Below are 27,627 nucleotides of genomic sequence, written 5' to 3'. Positions count from 1 at the left end.
TATATTTATCTTTTGTATTCCAGTGAAATATTTGTCATATGCAAAAATTGCTGATCCCCCCTCCTACTTTAATTTCTCTACTTTTGTAGAAAGCCATATATTCATCCCCTAAGCCAAACTTATTTTCTATTTTTGGATTAAGCCAGGTTTCTGATATGCATACAAATGCCATTTTTGTTCTAATTGTGCCAAAAATGTTTCAATTTCATCCAGCTTGTTTACCATGGAACGTGCATTTATATGAATGATTGAAATGTTTGGTGATTGAAATGATTGAAAAGTTTGGTGATGATCTGAATAAAACTTCCGAAGTTATTCGAATTTTGGTGATGACCGCTTTTTTTGTGTCACCCTGTACCTGAAGTCACTCAAAAGGACGGATTACAACGGACAGAGACCATAACAACACCGTCACCTCCGACAAGCAAAAAACAAAAACAAAAACAAACATAATTATTCAACTCATTTTTTTAAATCACATCCACCGCTTCCAGACCCCGTGGGGGCATCACAGTACCACTGGCGCTTTCAGGCCCAGACGCCTGGCATCACAGTACCACTGGCGCTTTCAGGCCCAGACGCCTGGCATCACAGTACCACTGGCGCTCTCAGACCCAGACGCCTGGCATCACAGTACCACTGGCGCTCGCTCTCAGAGCCAGACGCCTGGCATCACAGTACCACTGGCGCTCTCAGACCCAGACGCCTAGCATCACAGTACCACTGGCGCTCTCAGACCCAGACGCCTGGCAGTCCGTGAGCGTTGGGTCTTCACCGCTCTCTGAATTCAATTCTCGCAATTCTGAACTGAGCTGAGCGATTTGGTACCGTTTCGTAGCACATTACACCTGTCACATCACCGCCTTTTGTGTCCAGGCTTATCAGCGGCGTTCACTGATCACTGCCGCCGCCCGCGCGCTCGGCCGTGCTCCGCTCACTCTGCCATGGACGCACGCACCCGCACAGAGCTCGCGGCTGAGCGTCCGGCCAGGTCAAGGCGGCGCGCCCCACCGGCAATCAGCGGCGTCACCAGCACGCGCAGAGCGGACCAATGCAATGTGCTCACGCTGACGTCTCCGCCGCTCACTGCGCTCAGCCTCTGTCTCCCGCTCCCTCCTACGACGCTGACGCTGCCGGTTACGCTCACGTCTGGCTGCCGCGACCTCCTCGGCGGATCTGGTCGGCGCCGGGGCCGTGGAAGGCCCGGCGACGGACGTATCAACCTGCCAACCATTGGAAGGGCCGGCGCCATTGGCATCAGCCCTCTTCCTAGCACGTGCCGCAGCCTTGCGCTCACGGTCCCGCTGCTGGCGATTAAGTCGCTCAGCTGCAGTTTCCCGTTCCCGGGCCAGTCTCCGACGCTCACGGTCACGTGCCCGCCTAGCCGCCGCGGGGTCCCGCGGCTGAGCCCCTACCTGTGTGTTAGTCCCACCCTCAGCAATGTTAGCGGGCTGTGGCGCAGGCTGCAGCGGTGGCCCCGCAGGGTCCGCGGCAGTCGGCGGGGGTGTTTGGCCAGATATCGCGAGCAATTCTGAAAAAGAATAGAAGGAATGGGTTCAGGACTGGGTAGTTATGGAAGGGCCTACAGAAACCATTGAAAACCAAACAAATGGGATAGAATACTGGTATGTGCAGCATAGACAGACTGTTCACACATGTCCAGTTCAGTCATCTTGATTCCACGTCAAAAAGAAACAAAAATCGGCTGTTTTGCACCTTACCTACCATAGGCGATTTTATTATAAAGTTGTGAGCGAGTTCTTTTGTCGCTCCGGAGTGGACAGGGCCGGGCCCACCAGCTTTTGTACCTGTTCAGTAAAAGGGGAATAAGGGGCTATCACCGACAGTGTTTACTGCGCGTGCCTTTCAGATATGTCAGCTACCCTAGTGTTAGATTGAGACCAAATCCGTTTAGCTTTGTCCCTGAGGGATGAGTTTGGCCAAAGGGTATTTCAGCTGTAAGAATGTACTGGTTATGTAATCAATTTCTTCCTGTAGCAGGCCTTGTGAGCAAATTCGAAGGGCGCGCAAGAAGAAGCCGATAACGACCCCGGACTTTACCCTCTGACTGTGTCCCGAGAAATAATGTATGAGGTCATTCCTACTAGTGGGCTTACTTAAAAGCTGGTGAGCCCGGCCCTGTCCATTGTTGCAAAAGGAGGACAGAAAATAGGCGGAATTTTCAAGCGAAACAAAAGAGAGTCAAACAGAGATAGCGTAGTATATAAAATTCCTTATGATCAGACCGGTTTCGGTGTATTAACACCATCATCAAGCCGGCGCCGTGGCTCACTGAAAATGAGGAATTGCGTGAAATGATGAGGGAACGTGACGTGGCACGAGCTGATCGTGACGCTGATCCGTGCTCAGAGACTCGCCAGGCATATGTGGCCAAACGAAACGCGGTGAAAAGTGCACTGTGTCGGGCTAGGTCATCATTCTTTTTATCTTCGTACACTTATTCGCGTAAAACGACATGGAGGGACCTTCAGCGGTTTTTAATACGACCAAAGAGTGTTAGAGGAGGCTGTGAGCCGCCGGGGGGCACGGTGGAGTGGGCTGACCGATTAAATCGTCACTTTGCCGCGGTGGGCTCCCGCGTGTCTGCTGAACTCGTGGCCCAAAGAGCGACTGCACCACCGCTGCCACCCTGTCCCTCTCGTGTGGTGAGCGGGACATTTAGGGTGCATCCAGTCACTCTGCCCGAGCTTCACTCGGCACTGCAGCGCTTGTCATCATCGAATGCGTGCGGTGAGGATGGGATCACAGTGAGCATGTTGCGACTAACCTTTCCGGTGATAGCTCCGCATTTGTTAAACGTGATAAATGCCTCAATCGTTACTGGAGAGCTCCCGAGCGAGTGGAAAGTCGCAACTGTGGTCCCAATCCACAAGGCGGGATGCACAAGTGATGTTAACAATTACAGGCCAGTGTCGATCATTTCTACTGTGGCGAAGCTCACTGAGAGAGTCGTTTGTGATCAACTATTGCATTACCTGTTGTCCCACGGTGTGCTGTGTGAGGAGCAGCATGGCTTTCGGCCGGGGAGGTCCACGGAGTCGGCGATGTTGGACGCGGTCAGCTACATCACTCGAGTCATAGACGAGGGTAAGATCGGTTGTCTGACAGCGATCGACACCTCCAAGGCTTTTGATAGCGTTCAGCACGGCCGGCTCCTGGACAAACTTGGCTGGTACGGCGTGGACACTCATTGGTTCAGTGACTGGCTCAGAGGCCGCCACCAGAGAGTACGCGGGGGATCTGCGGAGACCGCTCCAATAACGCATGGCGTGGTCCAAGGATCGATTTTGGGGCCAGTGCTGTTTTTGTTATTCACAAATGACCTGACATCATTTTTAAGTGACACTAAGATGGTTTTATATGCTGATGACGTTCAATTCATTCACAGTGGTCACCCCAAGCATATTCATCAGTTGGAGCTTGAAATTGGACAAACGCTGAGCGACGCTCAGCGGTGGTTTACAGAAAATTCACTAAAAATTAATCCCAAAAAGACAGAGATCGTTCTATTCTCCACACGTCAAAGAAGAATAGGAAATGAGCTGAAAGTTCAATTTGGAGAAACAATGCTCCGCCCCACTTCAAACGCTAAAATTCTTGGGCTTATTTTGGATGAAAACCTCACGTTTGAAAAACATATTTCGAATATAGTAAAACGTTCTTATACTATTCTGATAGGTCTCTCCAAATTCTCCCGTCGGCTGCCACAGGAAGTCAAGAAATTGATTATTGAGGCCCTGGTGTTCCCACACATAATGTATTGCGCGACAGTGTGGGCAGCATGCAACGCTACACAGCGAAAACGCGTTCAAAAAATAATTAATCATGGTGCACGAATAGTTAAATGCTGCCGACGTCATCAGCATATCACGCCTCACCTTACTGAACTTGAGTGGCCGAGAGTAGAGCGACTCATCACAGAACGTGACCTCGCCATGGTGCACCGCCTCCTCAACTCTGTCCATGCACCATCGCACTTGCGAGACCTGCTGCAGCGTCGCGATTGTGTAACCGAGAGGGAAACGCGAGGATCAATGGCGGGAATGCTGCAACTTCCGCGGGTCCGCACGGAGCTCGCCAGACGTTCTTTCGGGTTTCGGGCAACAGCGAGCTGGAACGAGACGCCGAACGAGGTTCGCCACGCCAGCACGGTCGTAGCGTTCCGCGCGGGGATGCGGAAATGTCGAGCTAGTCTTACCCAGATAGAATAGATCTCATCCGCCGCTTATTTTAAAATACGCTTGTAGGTAACTTGGATTTTAACAGCATCTCTTAGAAAATGAGTATAAATGGCTTATTCGTAGTATTTTAGTAGGTTTTTAGATCATTAGCCTTAAGGACAGTGCATATATGGAATGACTCTTGTGCTGAAAAGCCGTGTTTTAACGGATGCCATACGAATACATGATGATGATGATGATGATGATCATCAGTGAGTAATAATACAAAAAAAAAAACATACAAATACATCGCAATCATTCAGTCGTTCGTAATATAGGTATGCATTCGAGACACTAATACAAGAAACAAGTACACTAATTCGTGCTACACAATACGCATGACAGTTATATTTGGACGCCTCTGTTGTATGAAGCGTCACTTATACCAGTATGTTCAATAAGTAAGTTCCGTTTTGATATAACTCGTTTATTTTTTGGCACATCTCAACCAAACATGGCTCACGGCTCGACGAACTCGCCCTGCAGGCGAACGCATCGTTCCCATCGCTTGGCCAGGTCCCGGATGGCCGCACGGAAGCTGTGAGCGAGGGTCTTTTCGCCATACTGGTAAAAAGCAGACCCGAGTGCTCGTTAATTGAGAAGGCGGTGCCACACTCATCAGAGTGGTCTTTAACTGAAGAGGGCTTTGGGCTAAATACCATTAAGCCAGTGCGGTCAGAAATCCCCATGTGCTGGCACACTCTAGTAGTGAGGCGTACATGAGTGGACCCAATGTACGACTCCCCACACGAGGAGCAACAAAACTGGTATACAACACCAGAGCGGCAAGCTTTGGGAACCCTGTCTTTGAAGTGGAAGATAGAACCGATGGTGAAGGTGTTTCTTAGAATCACCTTGGGGTCAAGATAGGGATAAAAGGACGTCAGTAAAGTTATGAGGTCTTTTCGCAGGCTAAGGGATTGTGCACCAAAGTAAGGTAGTACTAGGTACTTCTCCAGCTTGGGCACGATGACTTCGCTCGATATTGCTGCATATTGTCTGTCAAGGAACTTTCTAACATGAAAATCAAACATCTTTGTTGGAAAGCCATTGTTTTGAAAGAACTTTCGTAGGAACTTGAGTTCGCTGTCAAACAGTTTAAAATCAGAGCAGAGCCGGAATGCCCTGAAAATGGCAGATTGCATGACAGCCTTCTTAACAGTCTGAGGGATGAAAGTAAAAAAACTCAAACCCAGACCCGTAAAGGAGGGTTTCCTATAAACTGATGTAACCAGTCGTTCTCCCGCTTTTTGGACTTGCACATCTAAAAAAGGAAGGGATCCGTTCTTTTCTACCTCTTTTGTAAACCGTATCTTTGGGTGACGGCCATTCAAGAAATCCAGAAACTTGTCTACTTTGGACTGGTCGTCAAAAATAAGGAAACAGTTATAGTTCGTTTTTCTTAAGTTTGCCCCTCACTGTAAACGTCTTTTTGAACATAGCACGAGAATTGCTAGCTGAATTACTGAGAAAACTGGTTGGCGCACACTGATTTGACAAGATTTCACAGACGATCAATTTCATCAAATTTATTTACTATTTCACAGACTCGTAAATCGTATTTGCCAATACCTACAGGCCCACAGGGATAGACGATTCCTCAGGAATTATGTCTGAACTAATAAATAAATTGCACGGCGCTTAACATAACGTCAAATCGTCGGTGTTCAAAACTTATTTTTGAAAATATTATTCATATCTACAATACAATGTGCGCTAACCAGTTTTCTCAGTAATTCAGCTAGCAATTCTCGTGCTGTGTTCAAAGAGACGTTTACAGTGAGGGGCAAACTTAAGAAAAACGAACTATATCTACATACCTCCGGAAATACTTTGGGGAAACTCATTTGGGCAGTCATTGAGCCAGTTCACCTCATGGAAACAAAGAAAAATATTTGCAAAGGTAGGGCCGAGAGGGAGACCCATGCCCACCCCATCTTCCTGTTTGTAGAGCACATTATTAAATAAGAAGTACGAGTTTAGTACGGCTAACTCTAGCAACGTTCGAAAAACATTCTTCGTGATGCCCCCTACATGCGCTATGAAAGAGAGAGCGAATGCTAATGTCTATAGTTTCTTTCACAGGTATGTTAGTGAAAAGACTTTCAATGTCAAAACTCGCCATGACCGTAGAGGAATCTACTTTAAATCCTTTGAGTTCGTTAGCGAACTCATAGCTGTTCTTAATCGTGTACTGGTTTTCGGTCAGAGGTGAGAGGATAGGTAGGGGAGACTGGGGCGATGCGTTACACTTTTTGGTCTTCTGCACTTAGTGGCCAAGCTATTCAATGAAATTGCACCAAATTTGGTCACATGCTAGCTGAATCAATTTGGAAAGCACATGCAAACTTTCACTTCTTTACGACTATTCACTTTTATGTGAAATTCAGAAAACCAAAGCAAGATTTTTGGGGCAAGTTAAAAAATTGTGGGGCAACTTGATACACGATATGGGGTAACATGTTACACTTCTTTTTTCGTAGTTTCTTCATCATTATAGCGGTCATTGCCCGTCCTATCGGAACCGATCGTAAGCCTCCCTAATGGATAATACTAAACATGCTTTCCTTTCTCATTGAAAGGCAAGAACAATAAAGCATAAACCATTACTGTACTCCACACGCATGAAACGGCTCATCAAACATGGCTCAATCTCTGATTTGCCTTTACTGCGACGCCAAGGGCACCATGCATTGCCATACTGACCGGAGTTTGATTTTCTGCACAAAATTTACGCCCAGGTGAAATGGAGCACGCTATAAGCAGTCTTGGGTAGCCATCTTTAAACATGCCCCGGCCCTGCGGCGGCCGACTTTCTCAAGACTGAACTCAAATGTTTGTTTACATGAAGAGGCTAGTGCGTTTTACTTGGTGATCTTACAAAAGAAATCATCGCTTAATTTTGTGAACATACATTCAACATTCTTACACAAATAACCTTGACAAAAAACGACCCAAAGTGTTGGCCAGCAAAAAATACTTTTGCTGTCACAACTTACCCCAGTGCGCCTACAGGGCGACATGGCGTTCCACCAGGTCTGAGCCTGCTGTGACATGTAAAATGTGCGTAACCTTTCTGCTAGCGTAAATATTGGCGCCATATCAAGAGTATTTTTAAAGATATTTCCTTTGTAACAACTTACCCCTGTAACAGCTAGCCCCACTCTCCCCTACCAAATATTTAGCTAGTTTGTACGTGGCCGTTCCGCAAGCCGCGAAAATTGGGCGCAGTGGTACGCGCAGCTTATGAATCTTAGGAAGGCCATACAGAATACCTGGAGAAGAACCTGAAGCATGTAGGTCAGTATACACATCAGAAGAAATAGTATTTGACTTCTTAAGGCTACGAAGGACTCTATTCACTTTGTCCTCTACTTGAAGCAACACCTTGTGTAACGGTTGTGTTATGACAGAGAACTTGGAACGATCAGACAAAATATCACCCATTTTTGCTTGATAGTCACCCCTATCCAGTATGACGACACCTTTACCTTTACCAGGTCTGGTCACCACAATCGATTCATCTGATGCGAACTCCTTTAGCAGTTGAATGTCTTTTTTGGAAAACACTGCAGAAAATACCTTGGAGGGCTTGAATCCATGATAGTAGTTGTAGGCAATAGTACGGATTCGCTGTTTCACGTCTTGAAAAGAGTACCGTGGTGATAAATGCAGAGATGAAATCGAACGAATCAACTTCTCGAAGCAGAGGAAGTAGTTGTAGAAGTTGAGCTTCCACACAAGCAAAAATGGGTGATATTTTGTCTGATCGTTCCAAGTTCTCTGTCATAACACAACCGTTACACAAGGTGTTGCTTCAAGTAGAGGACAAAGTGAATAGAGTCCTTCGTAGCCTTAAGAAGTCAAATACTATTTCTTCTGATGTGTATACTGACCTACATGCTTCAGGTTCTTCTCCAGGTATTCTGTATGGCCTTCCTAAGATTCATAAGCTGCGCGTACCACTGCGCCCAATTTTCGCGGCTTGCGGAACGGCCACGTACAAACTAGCTAAATATTTGGTACCTATCCTCTCACCTCTGACCGAAAACCAGTACACGATTAAGAACAGCTATGAGTTCGCTAACGAACTCAAAGGACTTAAAGTAGATTCCTCTACGGTCATGGCGAGTTTTGACATTGAAAGTCTTTTCACTAACATACCTGTGAAAGAAACTATAGACATTAGCATTCGCTCTCTCTTTCATAGCGCAGTAACTGTAGGGGGCATCACGAAGAATGTTTTTCGAACGTTGCTAGAGTTAGCCGTACTAAACTCGTACTTCTTATTTAATAATGTGCTCTACAAACAGGAAGATGGGGTGGGCATGGGTCTCCCTCTCGGCCCTACCTTTGCAAATATTTTTCTTTGTTTCCATGAGGTGAACTGGCTCAATGACTGCCCAAATGAGTTTCGCCCAAAGTATTTCCGGAGGTATGTAGATGACTGTTTCCTTATTTTTGACGACCAGTCCAAAGTAGACAAGTTTCTGGATTTCTTGAATGGCCGTCACCCAAAGATACGGTTTACAAAAGAGGTAGAAAAGAACGGATCCCTTCCTTTTTTAGATGTGCAAGTCCAAAAAGCGGGAGAAAGACTGGTTACATCAGTTTATAGGAAACCCTCCTTTACGGGTCTGAGTTTGAGTTTTTTTACTTTCATCCCTCAGACTGTTAAGAAGGCTGTCATGCAATCTGCCATTTTCAGGGCATTCCGGCTCTGCTCTGATTTTAAACTGTTTGACAGCGAACTCAAGTTCCTACGAAAGTTCTTTCAAAACAATGGCTTTCCAACAAAGATGTTTGATTTTCATGTTAGAAAGTTCCTTGACAGACAATATGCAGCAATATCGAGCGAAGTCATCGTGCCCAAGCTGAAGAAGTACCTAGTACTACCTTACTTTGGTGCACAATCCCTTAGCCTGCGAAAAGACCTCATAACTTTACTGACGTCCTTTTATCCCTATCTTGACCCCAAGGTGATTCTAAGAAACACCTTCACCATCGGTTCTATCTTCCACTTCAAAGACAGGGTTCCCAAAGCTTGCCGCTCTGGTGTTGTATACCAGTTTTGTTGCTCCTCGTGTGGGGAGTCGTACATTGGGTCCACTCATGTACGCCTCACTACTAGAGTGTGCCAGCACATGGGGATTTCTGACCGCACTGGCTTAACCCTCGCATGTGTGCGGCGTTTGCCAGCTTCTAATGTGTGTGTGGGGGGGGGTCGGTTGGACCCCCCCCTTGCCGTTTGGCCCCTGATCGAGCTAGAGCTTCGCGGAAAAAAACGAGCGTGTTGCCCGTGACGAGAGGAAGCCGATGATACCCAATTTTAAGGTCCTAGGTCATTTGGTGACCTTCCAGGTCAGGTCAATGACCCAAAGTCGGGAAAATCGGGACCTGCTAGAAAGTCGTAAAGTGTGGCTGCTAAGGGGTTTTTCGGGGTGCTGATCACGAATATCGTGTTAGTTTTGATCACAGATGATGTCTTTAAGCATTTAGACCAGGTCGGGTCAGGTCAGGTCAGGTCAACCAGTAGGCATCGTGACGGGTATTCGTAGTACGTGTCAACCGCCTCTGACAGCTTCGTAACATGTTACGAAGGCACCAAAACTACTTCGTAAATGTTCAAATGGTTGCTAAATTCGAATTCAGCTCCAAAAACTAGCCTAGAAACATGTACAGCTCGAAAAAGTGAACCGAGGTCACCCGAGGTCCCCAAAGGTCAATGACCTGAGCTGACCTTCAGGTGACCTTGACATCCACCCTAATGCATGGAAGCAACATCAAATCACATGTTTGAACGTTTGAAACCACGAAAAGCTTGCAAACGCGCGGCTAATGCGAGCCGACATACGCAGAATCGCGATTCCGGCCAAACATGGTCTCGGAAAAGAGGTCACAGGTCAAAGGTCATTTGGGTCAGGGTCATGAAATTTTCAGGGTAGGTGTAAAATTGATCAATGTGAGGGTACTGAAAGTTTCGTCGCGATCGGCCGCTTTTTACGCGAGTTATTCGCGAAAAACCATGGGGGGTCCATCCGACCCCCCCCCCCTACACATGCAAGGGTTAACCCTCGCCCCGTTGGGGGGGGCCATTTTGGCCCCCCCCCCCTGTGGTTTTTCCTGAATAGCAAGAAAACGGCGGCGCGCAGCGCCGCCAAATTTTCAGTACCTTCCCGGGCATCAATTTGACACCTTCACACCAAATTTCAAGTCTTAGGTCACCTTAGGTCAGGAGTTATTGAGGTCAAACTGAGGTCATGTTCGAGCAAAAATGGGCAAAAAACATGCAATCTTGAAACGCTCACCAAATCTACAGTTATCAAGCAATTTCAAAGTTCTTTATATGGTCTAGTAGAGAAAAAGCGGCGCTACAAAACTGCCATCTCGGATTTTCAAAATTTTTGGTTTTGGACCAAAAAAAATTCAAAAAATGGATTTTTTCAGAAAAACTTTGAAAAAATCCAAAAAATTTTCGAATTTCGAAAAAACCGGAATATATGTGATAGTCCCAGCGCTCTTCTATATACATACCAAATTTCAGATCGATATCTCGTTTTTTGGCCAAGTTATAGCGAAAAAACTGTTCAAAAATGATGACGTCAAATTTTTGAACTCAATTTTTAGCAATTCTAGACCACGTACGGCAAAACAAAGACCACCATTGAACTCCCCGTGACGAGTTGCATCGATTCGATACCTATTTTATGCAAAAATATTAACTTTGAAATTTGACCTAATTTGACCTGACCTTGACCTGACCTTGACCTGATCTTGACCAAAACGTGATCTAAGCTGGCCCCAAAGGCTGCCTGACCCATATAATCGCATTTGTCATGTAAAATGGACCATAAAACATGTATCACACGACACTTTCATATTGTGACCCCCCCGTGACCTGACCTCTGTGACCTGACCTGGTATCAGTGACCTCAAATAGCAAAATATGTGTTTGAAGAACATTTCCCCATCGATGATTTTCAATGAAATGCATTTTACTCGATTTTACAACGCATTTCTTGAAGTGCCTGTAAACGGTGAAAATTGGACCTTTGACCTGACCTGTGACGTCATCGGTTTGACCTAGGTCAATAAAATTGGGTCACAAGGTAGTTCCCCGTTGGGGCTATCCAACGCCGTTTACCGCTTGTCGCTATGTTGCGTGGTTCTCGAGATCTTAGGGGGGGGCCAAAATGGCCCCCCCCCCCAACCGGGCGCGTTGCTCGGCAGAGCCCAACGGGGCGCGGGTTAATGGTATTTAGCCCAAAGCCCTCTTCAGTTAAAGACCACTCTGATGAGTGTGGCACTGCCTTCTCAATTAACGATTTTACAATTCTGCAGAGGAGTTACCTGGAGCTTGACCTTAGGCTATTAGAGTCTCTCTACATCCACAAACATAGACCAAAACTGAATTCCCAAAACTCTGCGCTGCCACTCAATATCGTGTGATGAGTGACCTATAAGTGACGCTTCATACAACAGAAGCGTCCAAATATAACTGTCATGCGTATTGTGTAGCACGAATTAGTGTACTTGTTTCTTGTATTAGTGTCTCGAATGCATACCTATATTACGAACGACTGAATGATTGCGATGTATTACCTATATAAAATTCCTTGCGGTGGATGCCCACGCGTGTACTACGGGGAAACGGGAAGGGGTCTAAAAACGAGGGTTCGCGATAGTGATGTCAATTACAGAAAGTCAGGATACCGATACCAAACCAAATACCAACCAAAACCATGGAAAATACCGAAACCGAACCAAGTTGGGAATACCAGGAAAATACCAACTTTTTACCAAATTTACAGCCTCTTATACATTACTGAGCATTCATAATACCAACAAAATACCAAAAGCATTAGGATTGAAATACCAAATACCAAGTTGGTATCGGTTTGGTATCGGTATACCAAAAAGTTGGTATCCGATTGACATCTCTAGTTCTCGCGAGCACAAGGGGGACTTGCGCAATCATAGATTTTCCAACGCCTTTGTTGTTTACGCAGAGGGAGAAGGACATCTGCCTAACTGGACAGGGGCTACATGTGTCGACAGGAATTTTTCCAAACCTGTTTGCAAGTCAGCCCACTACAGTTGTTATACATATCGAAAAACCGATAAGCTTTTAGGCGAAAAAAAAAACACTATTCCAGGCCCATTTTTGATTTTTTTGCGACATTAGGTAAAAACAGAAGCTTCTTATCCTAGGAAAAATAAAATGGGAAATCATTGTAAGGTGGCACACTACCTTTAAGGCTCTGGAAGCACTGATTTCCCGCTAATTTTGGCCTTACATGAGTTTAATGGGCCTTCAGTACCTACAAGTTTGTCCCTCCAGTATCGACGGACAATTGTCCCAGACCCCAGATGATCCTCTTGAGTTGGCCTCTTAGCCAACTTTTTTTTCGCAGAGAGCTCGGAATTTCCATGTGCTTTCTCCAAGACGATCTCGGTGACGGTTGAAATGCAGAAGGGCCGCCCTGATTGGGGTCTTCTCGTGACACCTCCCGTCTCCCTAAACCTCTTCCACCAGCGCTGGATAGTGAAAACTGGGACCCTAAAGTGTCAGGCAACGTCCTTCTATGAGTTGCCACCATAGGGCATGCCAATAGCCAGTAGCGGCGGAACACCTTCAATTAAGGGGGGGGGGCACTACCGACATTTGGTCCCATTCTTTCCATGCAACGCCCATAGGGCTAATGTTAACCCTCGCATGTGTGCGGCGTTTTCCAGCTTCTAATGTGTAGGGGGGGGGGGGTCGGTTGGACCCCCCCCCCCTTGCCGTTTGGCCCCTGATCGAGCTAGAGCTTCGCGGAAAAAACGAGCGTGTTGCTCGTGACGAGAGGAAGCCGATGATACCCAATTTTAAGGTCCTAGGTCATTGGTTGACCTTCCAGGTCAGGTCAATGACCCAAAGTCGGGAAAATCGGGACCTATTAGAAAGTCGTAAAGTGTGGCTGCTAAGGGGTTTTTCGGGGTGCTGATCACGAATATCGTGTTAGTTTTGATCACAGATGATGTCTTTAAGCATTTAGACCAGGTCGGGTCAGGTCAGGTCAGGTCAACCAGTAGGCGTCGTGACGGGTATTCGTAGTACGTGTCAACCGCCTCTGACAGCTTCGTAACATGTTACGAAGGCACCAAAACTACTTCGTAAATGTTCAAATGGTTGCTAAATTCGAATTCAGCTCCAAAAACTAGCCTAGAAACATGTAAAACTCGAAAAAGTGAACCGAGGTCACCCGAGGTCACCAAAGGTCAATGACCTGACCTGACCTTCAGGTGACCTTGACACCCACCCTAATGCATGGGAGCAACGTCAAATCACATGTTTGAACGTTTGAAACCACGAAAAGCTTGCAAACGCGCGGCTAATGCAAGCCGACGTACGCCGAATCGCGATTCCGGCCAAACATGGTCTCGGAAAACAGGTCACAGGTCAAAGGTCATTTGGGTCAGGGTCATGAATTTTTCAGGGTAGGTGTCAAATTGATCAATGCGAGGGTACTGAAAGTTTCGTCGCGATCGGCCGCTTTTTACGCGAGTTATTCGCGAAAAACCATGGGGGGGGGGTCCATCCGACCCCCCCCTACACATGCGAGGGTTAAAATGCCAAAACCAATGGGGGGCACGGTGCCCCGGTGCCCTCCCCGTTCCACCGCCTATGCCAATAGCGCGACTACACATATCTAAATTGCAAAGTTTGACCCTGATGTCTGGGCCGTGGCTCATGCGTCAATCACTGGGTAAGCGATGACCCTGGCTAGTCACCCACTGGGTCAAAATTAGCTGCTCAGCTAATCTACGCCTCAGTGAAGGATACAAGAACGCAAGGAAGTTCTAAGCAAGGCAATATTTGGGAGCATAATGGAAATATTCCCATTTATATCGTATAGAGTATAGACAGAAGGTACTAAAACTATTGACGCACCCTATCAGTTGGCAAACATTTGGAATCAAAATATGAAGGTATCAAAAGATTGATTCCTTATGACCAGGGTTTCCGAGTTGGAGTCGGAGTCGGAGTCGCCCGGAGTCGTGGCAAGCAGCCAGGAGTCGGAGTCGGTCCAGCTGCTTCGACTCCGACTCCGGAAAATTAACTGAAGTCTAAAATCCGTGCCATCACTTTTAAGTTGTGTTTAGCCAGTTGCCCCGCGGCAGAATTCACTTTCAGTGATTACAAATAAGGTTTTTTTACACGTCTTGTTTTTGTTCTGCATAACAAACATTGGATCTTTTAAGTTTCAAGTTATGTCATAATTTGGAAGCAAGCATTTTGTATTCCCGTTATAACTTCTACTATCCAGTGTCAAAGACTTTATGACAACATATATTTACGTTTTTCTTTTATCGCTCCGAAAAGTGCCTATTACAAACACAGATCACCGGCATGATGGCGATGCTCGTGGTCATGATACGGCCACACTCTTGCTTCTCGGCGGGTTTTCAAGCTGGCCGCTGGCCGCTGGTCTCTTGTGGATTCAGCTGCGTCCACGTGGGAGAAATGGGAGAAATGATGACCGCATGAACGAAACCGGAATGTGGTAGCCCTCCCCTTGAACGTAGATCTAGCACGGGGCGTCATATCACGCGGACTTTTGGCAGTCACCATTGCCCTTTGTATCAAACCCGGAGTCGGAGTCGGAGTCGGAGTCGGTCAGGAGCCCGGAGTCGGAGTCGGAGTCGGAGTCGGAACTGCACTACCACGACTCCGAAACCCTGCTTATGACCATATTTGGGCATAAATGCAGACCATTTCTAACTTACCAATCATATACAAATTAGCGAGTGTTTCAAGAAGGAGCATGCCTGATCTTGAACAGAAATGCTGGAACTATCTACTAAGCCAAATAATATTGCTCCTATCATACCTAACAGTTTGAATCATACAGGTAGCAAATGGCAATCAACGAATTGATTCACTGTGAACAGATAATCATAATATTGATTCCCCATCATGGCTAATCAATTTTTTGAGTCACATGTACCTAATGTAAACAGATATGCAGCAATGGCTTCCAAGAAAACAGCATTTATTTTGCTATCATTTGCATTTAGTAGCATTCTCATCACCACAACATATGCCAATAGCCTTGTTGCACTTTACCTTCACTACATTGATAACAATTAACAATTTTTAAATGTCAATAGGTAATACAAAAACAACAGGGACAGGTAAAACCCTTACAATAAGTATAATTGCATAATAACAATAAAATGTAAGGGCTTAAAAAAATAATTTTGTTATCTTAAACAAATACCTATTGATATGTATGAGATTCATGATACAAAAACAGCATACACTGTGATTTTCTCAAAACAGCTTTGGCGTGATGGAGAGTGGCTCTGTCTTTTTGCCATTCACAAGCCAAAGTGACAATTTCTTGGTTTGGAGGTAACACTTTTTACATGCCTGCTATTGTGAATTCTAAAATGGAAGACCGATTTCCTTTAGTCACGCTTCAAATCGCGAGCGTTGTATTTTTGGAGCCTGAGTTTTGAGACGGAATGTGTGGAACTAGAAAAAAGGGAAAGACTGGGTGAAAAATGATGCTAGATTGAACCTAGATTGTACATCCTAGATTGTACATTGAACATCTTAGATTGTAGATTGCGAAACCTAGATTGAGAGTGAAAGTTGTTCGGTCTTTGGAATGATCCTTGAATTTTGTCTCAAAGTACAAAGATATCTACTGTCTCGTACCGATGATTTGATCACCGGCGTTAACTGTGCACACAAGTGTGGAATATAGTAGGCATCTCGTAACATTACTGGCGACCCTGGCAGGACCCTCAGGACAGTTCTGGACTAATGGAAAAGTATCTAGATTTGGCCTCCAAGTACGGACTTCAGGGCGAGGAGGCTTTGAAGTTCGCAGCTGAACGCCTAGACAAAGATAATGAACGAGAGGAAAGAAGACTGGAACGCGACAGAAGGACACAGGAGGAAAGGGAGAGACTTGAGAGAGAAAGAGAAAACCGAGAAAAGGAACGAGAGAGAGAAAGAGAAAACCGAGAAAAGGAACGAGAGAGAGGAAGAGAAAACCGGGAAAGGGAACGAGAACATGAGCTGGAAATCGAGCGGATCAGGCTACAGGCAACACGGGAGAACATGCACAATTCAGATATAGCAAACCGACGCACTGAAAACCGACCGAAGATACCACCTTTTGAAGACGGCAAGGATGATATGGGAAGCTATCTCAGTCGTTTCGAACGGTTAGCTGAAGCAAATCAGTGGGCGCGTGACGAGTGGGCGGCCAGTCTCAGCGCGCTCCTTACCGGTCGCGCTTTGGACACTTATTCCCGCCTGAGCAAGGAACACGCTGAAAGCTATGAAAGTTTGAAAGCGGCCCTCCTGAGCAGATATGGGCTGACTGGCGAGGGATATAGAAAGAAATTGCGCGAAGCAAAGCCTGATTTGAACGAGACCCCAGGACAGTTTATTCACCGTCTCAATGCGTATGTTTCACGGTGGGTGGATATGACTGGCATCGAGCGATCATACGAAGGATTGTGTGACCTGTTGGTACAGGAGCAGTTTATGGAGTGTTGTCCCCGCCAGCTGCAAGTTTACCTGAAAGAAAAGGGCACCACCGAGCTTGGCGAGTTGGCTGCGTACGCAGAAACGTTTACAGATGCACACGAATGTTCCTTCTATGGCCTTTGCAAGGGCGGCGCAGAAAGGAGCCAGCCCGCTCGCCGTGGAACATCGCCGCCCCACCGTAACAGCCCACACGGCTCAGTTACGGCGCTACGTGTCTCTACGCAAGAGACACCTCGCTGTCCCTTCTGCGACTTCCCACATCTGGGCGAGGAGTGCCGAAGAGCGCAGAGATGGACGGTGACAGAGCGGAGGAGCCGTCTGCTGCGCGCTGGAGCTTGTTACTGGTGTTTGGACATCGGACACCGGGCTGCTGAGTGTTCAGCCGACAAGCCACGTTGTGCCAATTGCAATGGCAGACACAGCGCGCTCCTCTGCAGTCAAGCTGCCACCGTCAGCACCGCCACGGCACCGGCCTCCTCTGAGCTGGGTGAAGAAACGAATGCGACCGTAACGGCAGCCAGCGTAGCAAAAGATGATGTCATCCTCATGCAGACTGCTCAGGTTCAAGCATCCGGAGGGACAAAGACAATGAATGTACGCGTTATGCTAGACTCCGGCAGTAACCAGACTTTCATCAGAGCACAGGCAGCACGTGACCTCGGCTGTAGAATTCTTTACAGTGACCCACTGAAGGTGGAAACGTTCGGTGGCGGCAAAACGACATACAAGCTGACCAAAAGGGTACAGGTCACGCTGAGGGCTGGGATGAAGCCGGGGATCACTGTTCACGCCTATGAGGTGCCTGAAATCTGCACTGCACCACCCATTGCCACCAGAGCTGATCTGAAGCAGTACCCGCATCTCGCTGGGCTCCAGTTGGCGGAGCTTTCAGAGCAATCGTGTGGCCAGGAGGTTGACATTCTCATTGGACTGGGCCACTTCCAAGATGTGATAAGTGGTGATATCAAGAAAGGCCCAGTAGGACCAGTTGCCATGAGCTCCTGCTTTGGATGGATCTTGGCTGAACGACTGGAGACGAAGGGAGAAAGCTCAGCTCCAGTCATTTCGAACTTCATCCAAGCCCGGCAAACGGAACCAAGAAGCCAGCTTGAGGCCCTATGGAGCTTTGAGGGCATCGGAATTAGTGCCACAGGAGCGGAGAAAGCTTGCAAAAAAAGAAGAACATAAGTCAGTTAACGAACGCCACACACTCACCCGGCTGGAAACTTGCCAAGCATCCCTCAAAAGAAACAAGCGACTGAAAGAATACGAGACAATCCAAGATAACATTGAGCTGGGCCACGCTGAGATGGCCCCTGTTGTACCGGACGGGACCGTTCGCATACTGCCGCATCACACCGCGTACAAGGAACCTGCGAGACTTCCAGAGCGCCAAGCAAACTGCCGAAGCGAGTGTCGTCGATCTGGTCCTCATCGAGGGCGACCGGTCCAGGAACAGGCTGCTGTGGAAAACCGAGTTCTTCACGGCGCCACACCCGGGCCGAGACGCGGGAGAGCACGGGCGGCGGCTCTGCGCACAGTAGATTGTGACCTGCAGTGCCCCATTCAGAGACTTCACCTGTGCAGAAACAAATAGCTGAGAGCGCTGCAGGTCACCCGGGGGGAGGGTATTGTGGATTCTAAAATGGAAGACCGATTTCCTTTAGTCACGCTTCGAATCGCGAGCGTTGTATTTTTGGAGCCTGAGTTTTGAGACGGAATGTGTGGAACTAGAAAAAAGGGAAAGACTGGGTGAAAAATGATGCTAGATTGAACCTAGATTGTACATCCTAGATTGTACATTGAACATCTTAGATTGTAGATTGCGAAACCTAGATTGAGAGTGAAAGTTGTTCGGTCTTTGGAATGATCCTTGAATTTTGTCTCAAAGTACAAAGATATCTACTGTCTCGTACCGATGATTTGATCACCGGCGTTAACTGTGCACACAAGTGTGGAATATAGTACATCTCGTAACACCTGCTACATTTTTCTACCTATTTAAACACAAATCTCACCGTCATGAGCCCTTTTTCAACCGTAATGATACCTTTGAAGCAAAAAGTGTACCAAAATGAATCAAAATATTGATTCCATGCCCATATATGGTCATGGCTTCTCTTACCAGAATCAATTTATTGATGCCTTCATATTTTGATTCAAAAGTCTAGTTTGCCCAACTGCTATAGCGAAAAAGTTATAAGCGAAAAACGTTTGGGATGTTTTAGAGATATGTTTACATTTATACCTTCCAAAAAAACCCTACCCAGTAAACATGCCGACGTCGGCCGACGTCGGGGTGACGTCGGCAACTCGGCATCGGCATGCCGACGTCGGCCCGACGTCGGCCCAACCTCGGCACGACGTCGGCTGGATGTCGGATATGCCCGCATGTTCCGACGTCCAGCCGAGAACCAGCCGACGTCGGACCGAGATCAATTGCTGTGGTCCAGCCGACGTCGGGCCGACGTCGGGGCGACGTCGGACCGACATCGGCCGCTGTTTTGACCGTTAAAATAATATAAAATACATGTTTCATGTTTCATAAAGAGCTTCTGTATTCAAAATATCCTCAGGAAACTCAAATCTTCCTCCACGCCGCAACCCCTGATCCGGACTGTGTAGGGATCATCTATGCGATTTGTCATTTCATGTTGTCATTTTCATTTATATTGTCACCGCTTTATTAATCAATCTGTTACCTGTTGTCAATTGCGCGTCAAGTTTGTTTGTTATTTCTAAACCGGCCTGCCGCTGGCCTCAACCTTCCTAGTAACCGCTGTGCCATACGCTATAGAACGTGTCGTGCAAAGGTCACGGCGGCACCCCTGAGGTGGCCGCTGCCCGTACCTTTACGAACCCATTGTCGTGACGTCATGCCTGTGAACAAAGGTCGCGGTAGGGGCTCTCCCGGCAGCCGGACGGTGACGCATACGTTGAGCTTGTTTCTCGCCGCGCCTGCGGGCATATTGGTATCCTGTCTATAGTCCGTATTTTATGTACAATAGTGAAATATGAAATTTTGTAAAGACACACTCCTACTCATCGGCTCAAGGCTTTGGAGGAAGACGGAGGACGAGGAAGCGAGGGCGACATGAAGAGCCCTGGTGGCTGACGAGTACTCGGAGTGCAACACGTTTCCCGATCACCACGATCGGATGACAGTAAACTGGGACGACCGTCTCTCCCACAGTTTACAACTGGACGGGAAACTTTATCCCATTTGGGATTGCCCGTAAGCCGAGCTCGCCCGTAGCCGGGTGCAGTGAGTGCTTGGGGGCTGCTCGGCCTATCCTTTGGTCAGGCTCAGCCCCGGCAACTCACCAGGGCCGGGCCCAGTTCATATAGAAAGGCCAGTCGGCAAGTGTCACTTTGCCAAAGTGCCACTTATCAAAGGGACACTTTGGGAAACGTTGGTGCAGGTGTGTAAGAGTGGCTATATGAGTCCATTGTGGGGTCGCCCTTTCCAATAAGTGTCACGTAACAGCAATGGGACTCTTTATGAACTGGACCCAGGGTGCTCGCCAAGAAGACCAATGTCTCCATCCTATGATCCTTCCGGCTCTGAAATGGTCTTGTCAGACCGAAAGGGCATAACCAACAAAACAAACCAGATTTGTTAGCTGGCTGCGTGGTGTAGTGGTTAGCGCACTAACCTCGCGTCCGAATGACACGGTGTTCGAATCCCGTCGCCGGCTGATGCTTTTGGCGTGTTGTCCCAGTAAACATGCCGACGTCGGCGACTGGGGGGCTCGAATCCCGCCGCCGGTTGATATTTTTGGCGCGTTGTCCCAATAAACATGCCGACGTCGGCCCCGTCGGTCCAACGACAAACAATCTCGTCAACCTCGGCAAACGATCTCGGCCCGACGTCGGCTCGACGTCGGCTGGACTTCGGGTGGACGTCGGAACATGCGGGCATATCCGACGTCCAGCCGATGTCGGGCCGAGGTTGAACCGACGTTGGGCCGACGTCGGGCCGAGCCTCGGCCCGACGTCGGGCCGACGTCGTCATGTTTACTGGGTAAATAGTGACCTAGATTCACCAAATTTTCACGGGGGCGAGATCTCCTGTGGGCCCACCTACCTACCCTGTAATTTTGGCGTTTCTGTGCCATAGGAGCCAATCGCCGGGGAAGAGGGGTCGTACTCGTGTCCCTCTCCCTCGCCGTCCGCGCTACACTGTAAAAAATATTGACGAGCTATGTGTCAAAACAAGGGTCTCGAAACAGTCACCAGGTTGTCAATGCTTCCGGTACCTACCACTTGACTAGTTACCGCTTAGTTAGCTTACAGGCTGAGAATTATCCAGATCGTTATGATCCGGTATTGTAATGATACCCTAGGACCTAGGTGTGCCTTTGTTTTGAAGTGCTGAATTAACTATCAAAGTTATTTGACGTTTGCTTTCGCCTCAATCCGAAACGAGGAAGACCCTCATCAAATTATTAGGTGAAAGCCAGCCTCAGGATGATCAAAATACTAGGGGTAGTTTTGTCATAGTGTAAGGGCGCTTACCGCTTTGACGGTTGGTAGTTGACTATAGGGGGTTTTCACGTGACGTCACAGCCGGCTGGCCCTTCGGTCGGCGCCATCTTTGGGGACAAGGAGGCGATTGTGGAATAGGCGCGCGGGCGGGAGTTCGATTGTTTATAGTGGTTTGTAGGTATCTTGCGTGGATTTTCGTTGTCCGATTATCACCCTGTGTTGAGATAGAACGATGGTGAAGTTTTGTGCAGTCTATGGGTGCAGTAACAGGTCAAACCGTGAAAGGGACAGGCGTTTTTTTAGCATACCAGCCGTAATAAAGCACAGTGATGAACAAACGAGAGTGCTCAGCCGGGAGCGACGAGCGAAATGGCTTGCAGCCATCAAGAGGAAGGATCTTACTGAGGAGAAAATCCGCAATGCTTCAGTATGCAGTGATCACTTTTCTTCTGGTGAGTATAGAGTTGACGTATTGAGATTGCACAGAACCCAATTCCTATCTTTATCTCACTGTGTGGTTCTAAGAAGATTTGACTTGTTTTAAGTGCTACACAGCTTATTATGTAACATAGTTTGACTTTGAAATGCAATGCAACAGCTTCAAAGAGCATGCTTTTGATGAACTTTTGCACTTTCAATTAAACACAATTCAAATTGCAGATAATTGCTCGCACAGATATTTGGGGTTTATGCTTTTGCTTGTTTGAACTAATCCCTATGTCATCTTTTCAGGTCAATCTGCAGTGCTGTATGATAAGACAAATCCAGACTGGGTCCCATCACTGAAGCTTGGACATTCTGAGGGAAAGCCTTCTACGTCTGGTGCTGAGAGGCACAAGAGAACCCAGAACCGAAACGCCAAGAAGCTCCAGGTGGAGGCTGAGTCAGCTGAGGTACAGCAGGGTGGAACTGGAGACTACAGTGCAGCTGAGACTTCAGCTGGTAGTGGTAATGGTAGCGAGTATGATGCCACAGCTGGTGTCAGTGCCGAAGTGTGTGACAGTGCCATGACTACAGTCGGCACTGAAACAGACTTGAAGGGGGACTATATTAAGAACCTGGTTTGTGACAACCAGCTTCTTCGAGAGCAGCTGAATGCTGCCAAAGCTAAATGTGAGCAGTCATCGCTAGATGAGGGCTCATTCGTCAAAAGTAGTGACAAGGTTCTGTTTTACACTGGCCTACCAAATTGGAATGTCTTGAGTTGTGTCCTGACTCTTGTGAGTGGTTGTCTCTCCCAAGCAGGTTCACTGACACCATTTCAGCAACTACTCCTTACACTCATGAGTTCCAGAAAAAGACCTAGCTTATAGGTTTGGTGTTTCTGTGTCGAGTGTGTCCAGGACATTCCTGCAGGTGCTGAATGTTTTATATGCCAAGCTCAAACCGCTGATAATATGGCCAGACAGAGATGCTCTCCAGAAAACCATGCCCATGTGTTTTAAGAGGTATTGTAACAGATGTGTAGTGGTTATCGACTGTTTTGAGTTATTTGTTGATCGCCCGCTCAATCCTCTGGCCAGGGCTGAGACGTACAGCTCGTACAAGCATCACAATACTGTTAAGTTTTTGATCGGAATCACCCCGCAGGGCACTGTGTCGTTCATTTCTGACGGCTGGGGCGGGAGGGTTAGTGATAAGCATATCACTCAGCACTGCAACATCCTTGACAACCTAGTCCCAGGTGACGTGATACTGGCTGACCGAGGCTTCGACATACAGGAAGCCGTAGGATTCTACTGTGCTACAGTGAAAATACCTGCTTTTACCAAAGGCAAAAAGCAGCTGAGTGGGATAGAAGTAGAACAGACTAGGCGCATTGCTAACGTGAGAATTCATGTCGAACGGATCATCGGCCTGATCAAGAACAAGTACCTTATCCTCAGTGCTAGTCAGCCAATAGACTTCATGCTGGTTCCAGACCCGACATGTGTCCCAACGCTGGACAAGCTCGTCACAGTGTGCTGCGCACTCGTCAACATCTGTGATTCTGTGGTCGCCACAGACTAGTTAGGGTAAGGGTGGTCATGTGGCGAACGAGATTGATTCCGCGGTTACCTGCATCATTGAGGAATCGTGCGGCGTGCCTGCTCATTGACATTGTTCATGCATCAGTGATACACAAATATATCGCGATGTGATCGAATCATTGGTGTTGTTTTATTATCAAGGTCGTGCTGGAGCAAGGTTGCGTCGCTGTATTCAATTATCCTTTCCAAAACTGGCAACTATTAATGATACGACGAAACAAATAGATAAGACATAAAATTGCGATCTCACGTGTATTACATTGCCACATCATTGCCACATAGCAGAATGCACAAGCTACTCGCCAATTCTAAATCTCACGACCTTTCCCTTCACGTAAACGGCGATGGACGAGCCAGAACTTTCAGAAAGACGTGACCCTGTCGCCGTCAGAGTGTGGAGATCTGTCGCCGGTGCAGGGCGGGGCTGTCCAGCTGTCACCGGCGGAGGACGGGGACCTGTCACCGTCGGAGGGCGGGAACCTGTCACCGTCAGGATGCGGGCACCTGTCACCGGCGGAGGGCGGGGACCTGTGACTGTCAGGATGCGGGGAGCTGTCACAGGCGGAGGGAGGGGAGCTGTCACAGGCGGAGGGAGGGGAGCTGTCACAGGCGGAGGGAGGAGAGCTGTCACAGGCGGAGGGTGGGGACCTGTCACTGTCAGGATGCGGGCACCTGTCACCGGCGGAGGGCGGGGACCTGTGACTGTCAGGATGCGGGGAGCTGTCACAGGCGGAGGACGGGGACCCGTCACAGGAGGAGGACGGGGATCTGTCACTGACGGAAGACGGGGACCTGTTACTACAGCTGGAGCTAGCACACTTTGAGAAGTGCCCGTGGCGAGGTCTGCGTTTTCCTTGTCTTTCACAGCAGGGCGCGAGTACCAGCGTCCTAGCAGCTCAGGCAGAATACAGAGCGTGACGAAGTCTCGCGCCAGCTGTATCTTCTCGGCGATGAAGAGCGGGTCCTTCACAATCCGTTCCATGTACACGGATGCTGCGTCCATACCACCAGATCGCAGTAGGCCGTTCCACTGCATTGCAGCTGGGCTTGCACCTGCAAAACAATTATGCATATCTGGATTATACGTAACAGAGCCGAGGGTTTCAAGCAGGGGTGCAGTTTCGAATTCAGTTGGGGGTGCTCAAGCCACCCCCTACTGGTGCTCGAGCAACCCCAACTTGGGTCAGAAAGTGGGCACTCTGACCCAACTTGTCAGAAAGTGGACCAAATCCCAGGAGAAATCCGGATTTTGATGTCACTTTGAGCGATTTCCACCCTCTGAGCACCCCCAACTTGTTTCGCACAACTACACCTCAGTATGAAGAAGTGGAAACATAAGTCATACAGTAAAACATACAGTTACAGTGTTAATTAACCGTGTGCAGAAGTCCTACAGTTGATAATACAGTGAGAACTGCACCGACCTGGTAGAAGTATGCATGATTCCTCTTCAGCTGGGTGCGAACGTTTCCTTCAGAGTCCACCTCTCTCTCGAACATGTTGTTCTCCATCAGTGGCAGTGGCCCAGTGTCGTCTTTGTGGCAGTAGGAACACTGGAAACATAAAACAGCAGTCAGTTGCTTGGTCTAAATATGTCTAGCACTGTACTACAGTATCATTGTACTACTCACTGAGTGAGTAGTACAATGGTACTGATACAGAGTAGTATTCTACTGTTGCACCTACTATGATGTAAAATTAATATCTTTAAAAATGATATACAGAGGGCCAGCACTTGCACTAGTGGCTCCAAATTAGATTTACATCTGTTTGCCATAGTTGTCAGGAGAGAGAATCAAACAAGTGGTAGGTATTACAACAAATCATCCTCATTCACCAAGGTTTAAATGACATTTTGAAATGAATGTGATGGGCAAACTAGGCCTTAGAAGAAAACTCACCTTGACTTCCACTACTCCATTGCCACAGCAGCTGCAGGTGACCAGGCTGTCTGGTGTGGCTGCCAGAAAGCCGTGCTCCTTGTCGATGAACAGCCCACAGGCTTGCAGCTCCCAGTCTCTGTGCTTCCCTTCTTGTAGGGCATTGTAGGCAGACAGTCCTTTCTGTTCATGCTTGCACCCCCACTGTGTTGGTTGTGACTTGAACTTTGACAGCTCTGGATAGCATATCCTCATGAGTAGGCTCATGGCAGGGGTCCTTGTCTTTGTCGTACACACAGCTTTGAATTGTGATGCCGTCACTCTCCCTGTTCTCATGGAAAACCAAACACTTGATTTTGCTTGTTTCCTTGTCTTTTCCTCCACAGTTTTTCTTTCCTTTTCAGTAGTGTCATAGATCTTCATCTGCTCTAGTCCCAAATCCACTAACTGATCATAGCTCAGTTCCATGTTGGCCTTGTCAAACACAACTCCAACAAGCTGTGGCAGATCACTGTGCAGACTTTCAGGGACATAGGCCTCAGCATATGGCTCGATCAGAGATAGCACTGCTGGCTTTGAGCCACTCTGTGATAGAGCCTTAAACAGGCTGTCCAGTTCACCCTGGCTTGGGCCATCCACAGGCATGTGATGCTTTGCCTTTGGTTTGCTTGTAGCTGGTGTGAACTGGATGTAGCGCAATGGCTTTGGCTGCACCTTACTGACAGCACTTGGCATCACCCAATATGCCTTTTTATCTGTGACTGTTAGGGAGTCCCTCTTCTTCACTCCTGCTTCAGCTGCCCACAGCAAAGATGCCACGTGGCTACAGCTCTCACCCAAACCTGCCATGCAGTTGCAGTGAGCAGTGTGCACACGACCTGACTCCCCGCACACAACCCACGGAACAAGAGGCTTCTCTGACAGCTTCTGAGAATGGTTCACCTTAGCTATCAGCAACACTTTTCCACCTGGAACTTTCCTTACCAACACTTCCCTCACCCAACCACTGACAAACTTCTGATAACAATCGAGATTCTTGTAGTCCATCAGTTGATCTTGTGTGTACGGACTACTTGAACAAAGAAGGTACATCCCCACATGTATGTAGCTCACAGATGGCCAGAGATCTACATTATCTTCCCAGTTCCTTACTGGTATTTCATACGGATCCACTCCGCCAAGATATATATCCAGCTTTTCTTTGTACCTCTTCCGAGCGGTGGCGTCTGCGATAGACTCAAAATAGCCTGATAACATACCACTTTCATCTTCAACCCTCTTTCTCTTCGTCCCAGGCATGACTTCAAACACTTCTGATTCACAAAAACTCCACAGATAATACGAAACTCCTCAATAAACCTACCTAACTTCGCCACTTCAACGCACTCTACTGTATACGAGGCGTTGATCTTGTCCCCCAAGATGGCGGCCGACCATATTTGGGTGGCGAGCCGTGACGTCACTGAAAACCCCCTATTGTCCGCGCCCAACGCCACCTACGTCGAGTACAGAGATGCGTTGGAGATATAGAGGTCAGCACCTGCTAGGGTTTGTGATTGATGACGAGAATAGATAGGCGTGGTCGCGTATTTTTAGTTAGAATATCTATGTGATGATTAAAATAGTCTTTGTAGTAGAATGTTCGGTGCATTTGTCTTTATTTATCGCGAAAAGTTTATTCGAGAAAAGGTTTCAATCTGAAAATGTTGTCGGTTATTCTGCTGGCCCTGTGTAGTAATAGAGCTGAAGGAGGATGGTTATCGATGTAAACAAAGGGAATATTTTCATGTTTCTGCACAAAGTAGCCTTGAGATGTATTTTGGGTATTTGCGACACTTCTCTTTTTTCCCGAGTGCTAATTTGGGAATGACCGATTCGCGCTTCGTAGATGTTTGTGGTAATATTGCGTCGGAGGTGTTATCGGTTTCTGTCTGGCTCTCGGTGTCACTTTGGATTTTGGATTGGTTTGGTGTATTGGCGCGGCGTGCTCTGTAAGTATTTGCGTATTTTTGGACGTCAATTTGCTGGATTATGTTACGATCTTAGGTATGTCACTTTTTATTCATGAATGTCATTGTGTAACTTTCTGCGATAAAACTGCGGCTATGATCCATTTGTATGTCAATTACCGTAGACTCATTGTTTGCGCCATGTTTTCCGTCTGCGCCACTTTCGTAAACGTGGTTCGTTTACCTGTCCAGGTGTATCACACGTACAGTCTGTCTTAAAAGTACCGCGCAAAGTGACGGTGGATCCATCAAGCCTGACTGAGGAAGGGGCTGCTATAATTTGAAAGTCACCGAACCAATTGACCTAGGGAATGGACGAGGATGTGAGCTGCTTCAGTGACTCAAATTTAGTAGGCCCTTCCTCGGTCAGGCATGATGGATCCACCGTCACTTTGCGGCGCGCGGTACTTTTAAGACAGACTGTACAGT

At 47.6% G+C, this 27,627-nt stretch overlaps 1 protein-coding gene and 1 long non-coding RNA gene across 3 annotated transcripts; both read right to left on the bottom strand.

Moving 5' to 3' along the window:
* Positions 1 to 440: 440 nt before the first annotated feature.
* On the bottom strand, positions 441 to 4,537 carry LOC122384451. 2 transcript variants are annotated; one of them, XR_006257045.1, is made up of 2 exons: positions 3,900 to 4,537; positions 441 to 1,531 (listed from the first exon to the last, which is right to left on the bottom strand). It is a non-coding gene; the product is annotated as an uncharacterized LOC122384451 (long non-coding RNA). The 2 variants fall into 2 exon arrangements; XR_006257044.1 differs by lacking the exon at positions 3,900 to 4,537 and adding an exon at positions 1,726 to 2,070.
* An 18,986-nt stretch (positions 4,538 to 23,523) lies between these two features.
* Positions 23,524 to 27,408, bottom strand: LOC122384449. Its single transcript, XM_043371841.1, has 3 exons — positions 25,211 to 27,408; positions 24,734 to 24,862; positions 23,524 to 24,362 (listed from the first exon to the last, which is right to left on the bottom strand). The coding sequence occupies exons 1-3, from the start codon at positions 26,486 to 26,488 to the stop codon at positions 24,276 to 24,278; spliced, it is 1,494 nt and encodes a 497-aa protein (XP_043227776.1). The 5' UTR covers positions 26,489 to 27,408; the 3' UTR covers positions 23,524 to 24,275.
* Positions 27,409 to 27,627: the final 219 nt, after the last annotated feature.

This window comes from Amphibalanus amphitrite, unplaced genomic scaffold, assembly GCF_019059575.1.
Source record: "Amphibalanus amphitrite isolate SeventyFive unplaced genomic scaffold, NRLGWU_Aamphi_draft 000190F_arrow, whole genome shotgun sequence".
NCBI lineage: Eukaryota > Metazoa > Arthropoda > Thecostraca > Balanomorpha > Balanidae > Amphibalanus > Amphibalanus amphitrite.
Note: the sequence above shows the minus strand (reverse complement) of the source record. Positions and strands in the feature narration are given on the sequence as shown.

Excerpts from the sequence above, each read along its gene's own strand:
- LOC122384449 (XM_043371841.1), bottom strand. The coding sequence starts at position 26,488 with ATGCCTGGGACGAAGAGAAAGAGGGTTGAAGATGAAAGTGGTATGTTA. Across the intron at positions 24,863-25,210 it reads ATGGAGTAGTGGAAGTCAAG|TGTTCCTACTGCCACAAAGA; the intron begins GTGAGTTTTCTT and ends TTATGTTTCCAG. Across the intron at positions 24,363-24,733 it reads ATCATGCATACTTCTACCAG|GTGCAAGCCCAGCTGCAATG; the intron begins GTCGGTGCAGTT and ends ATTGTTTTGCAG.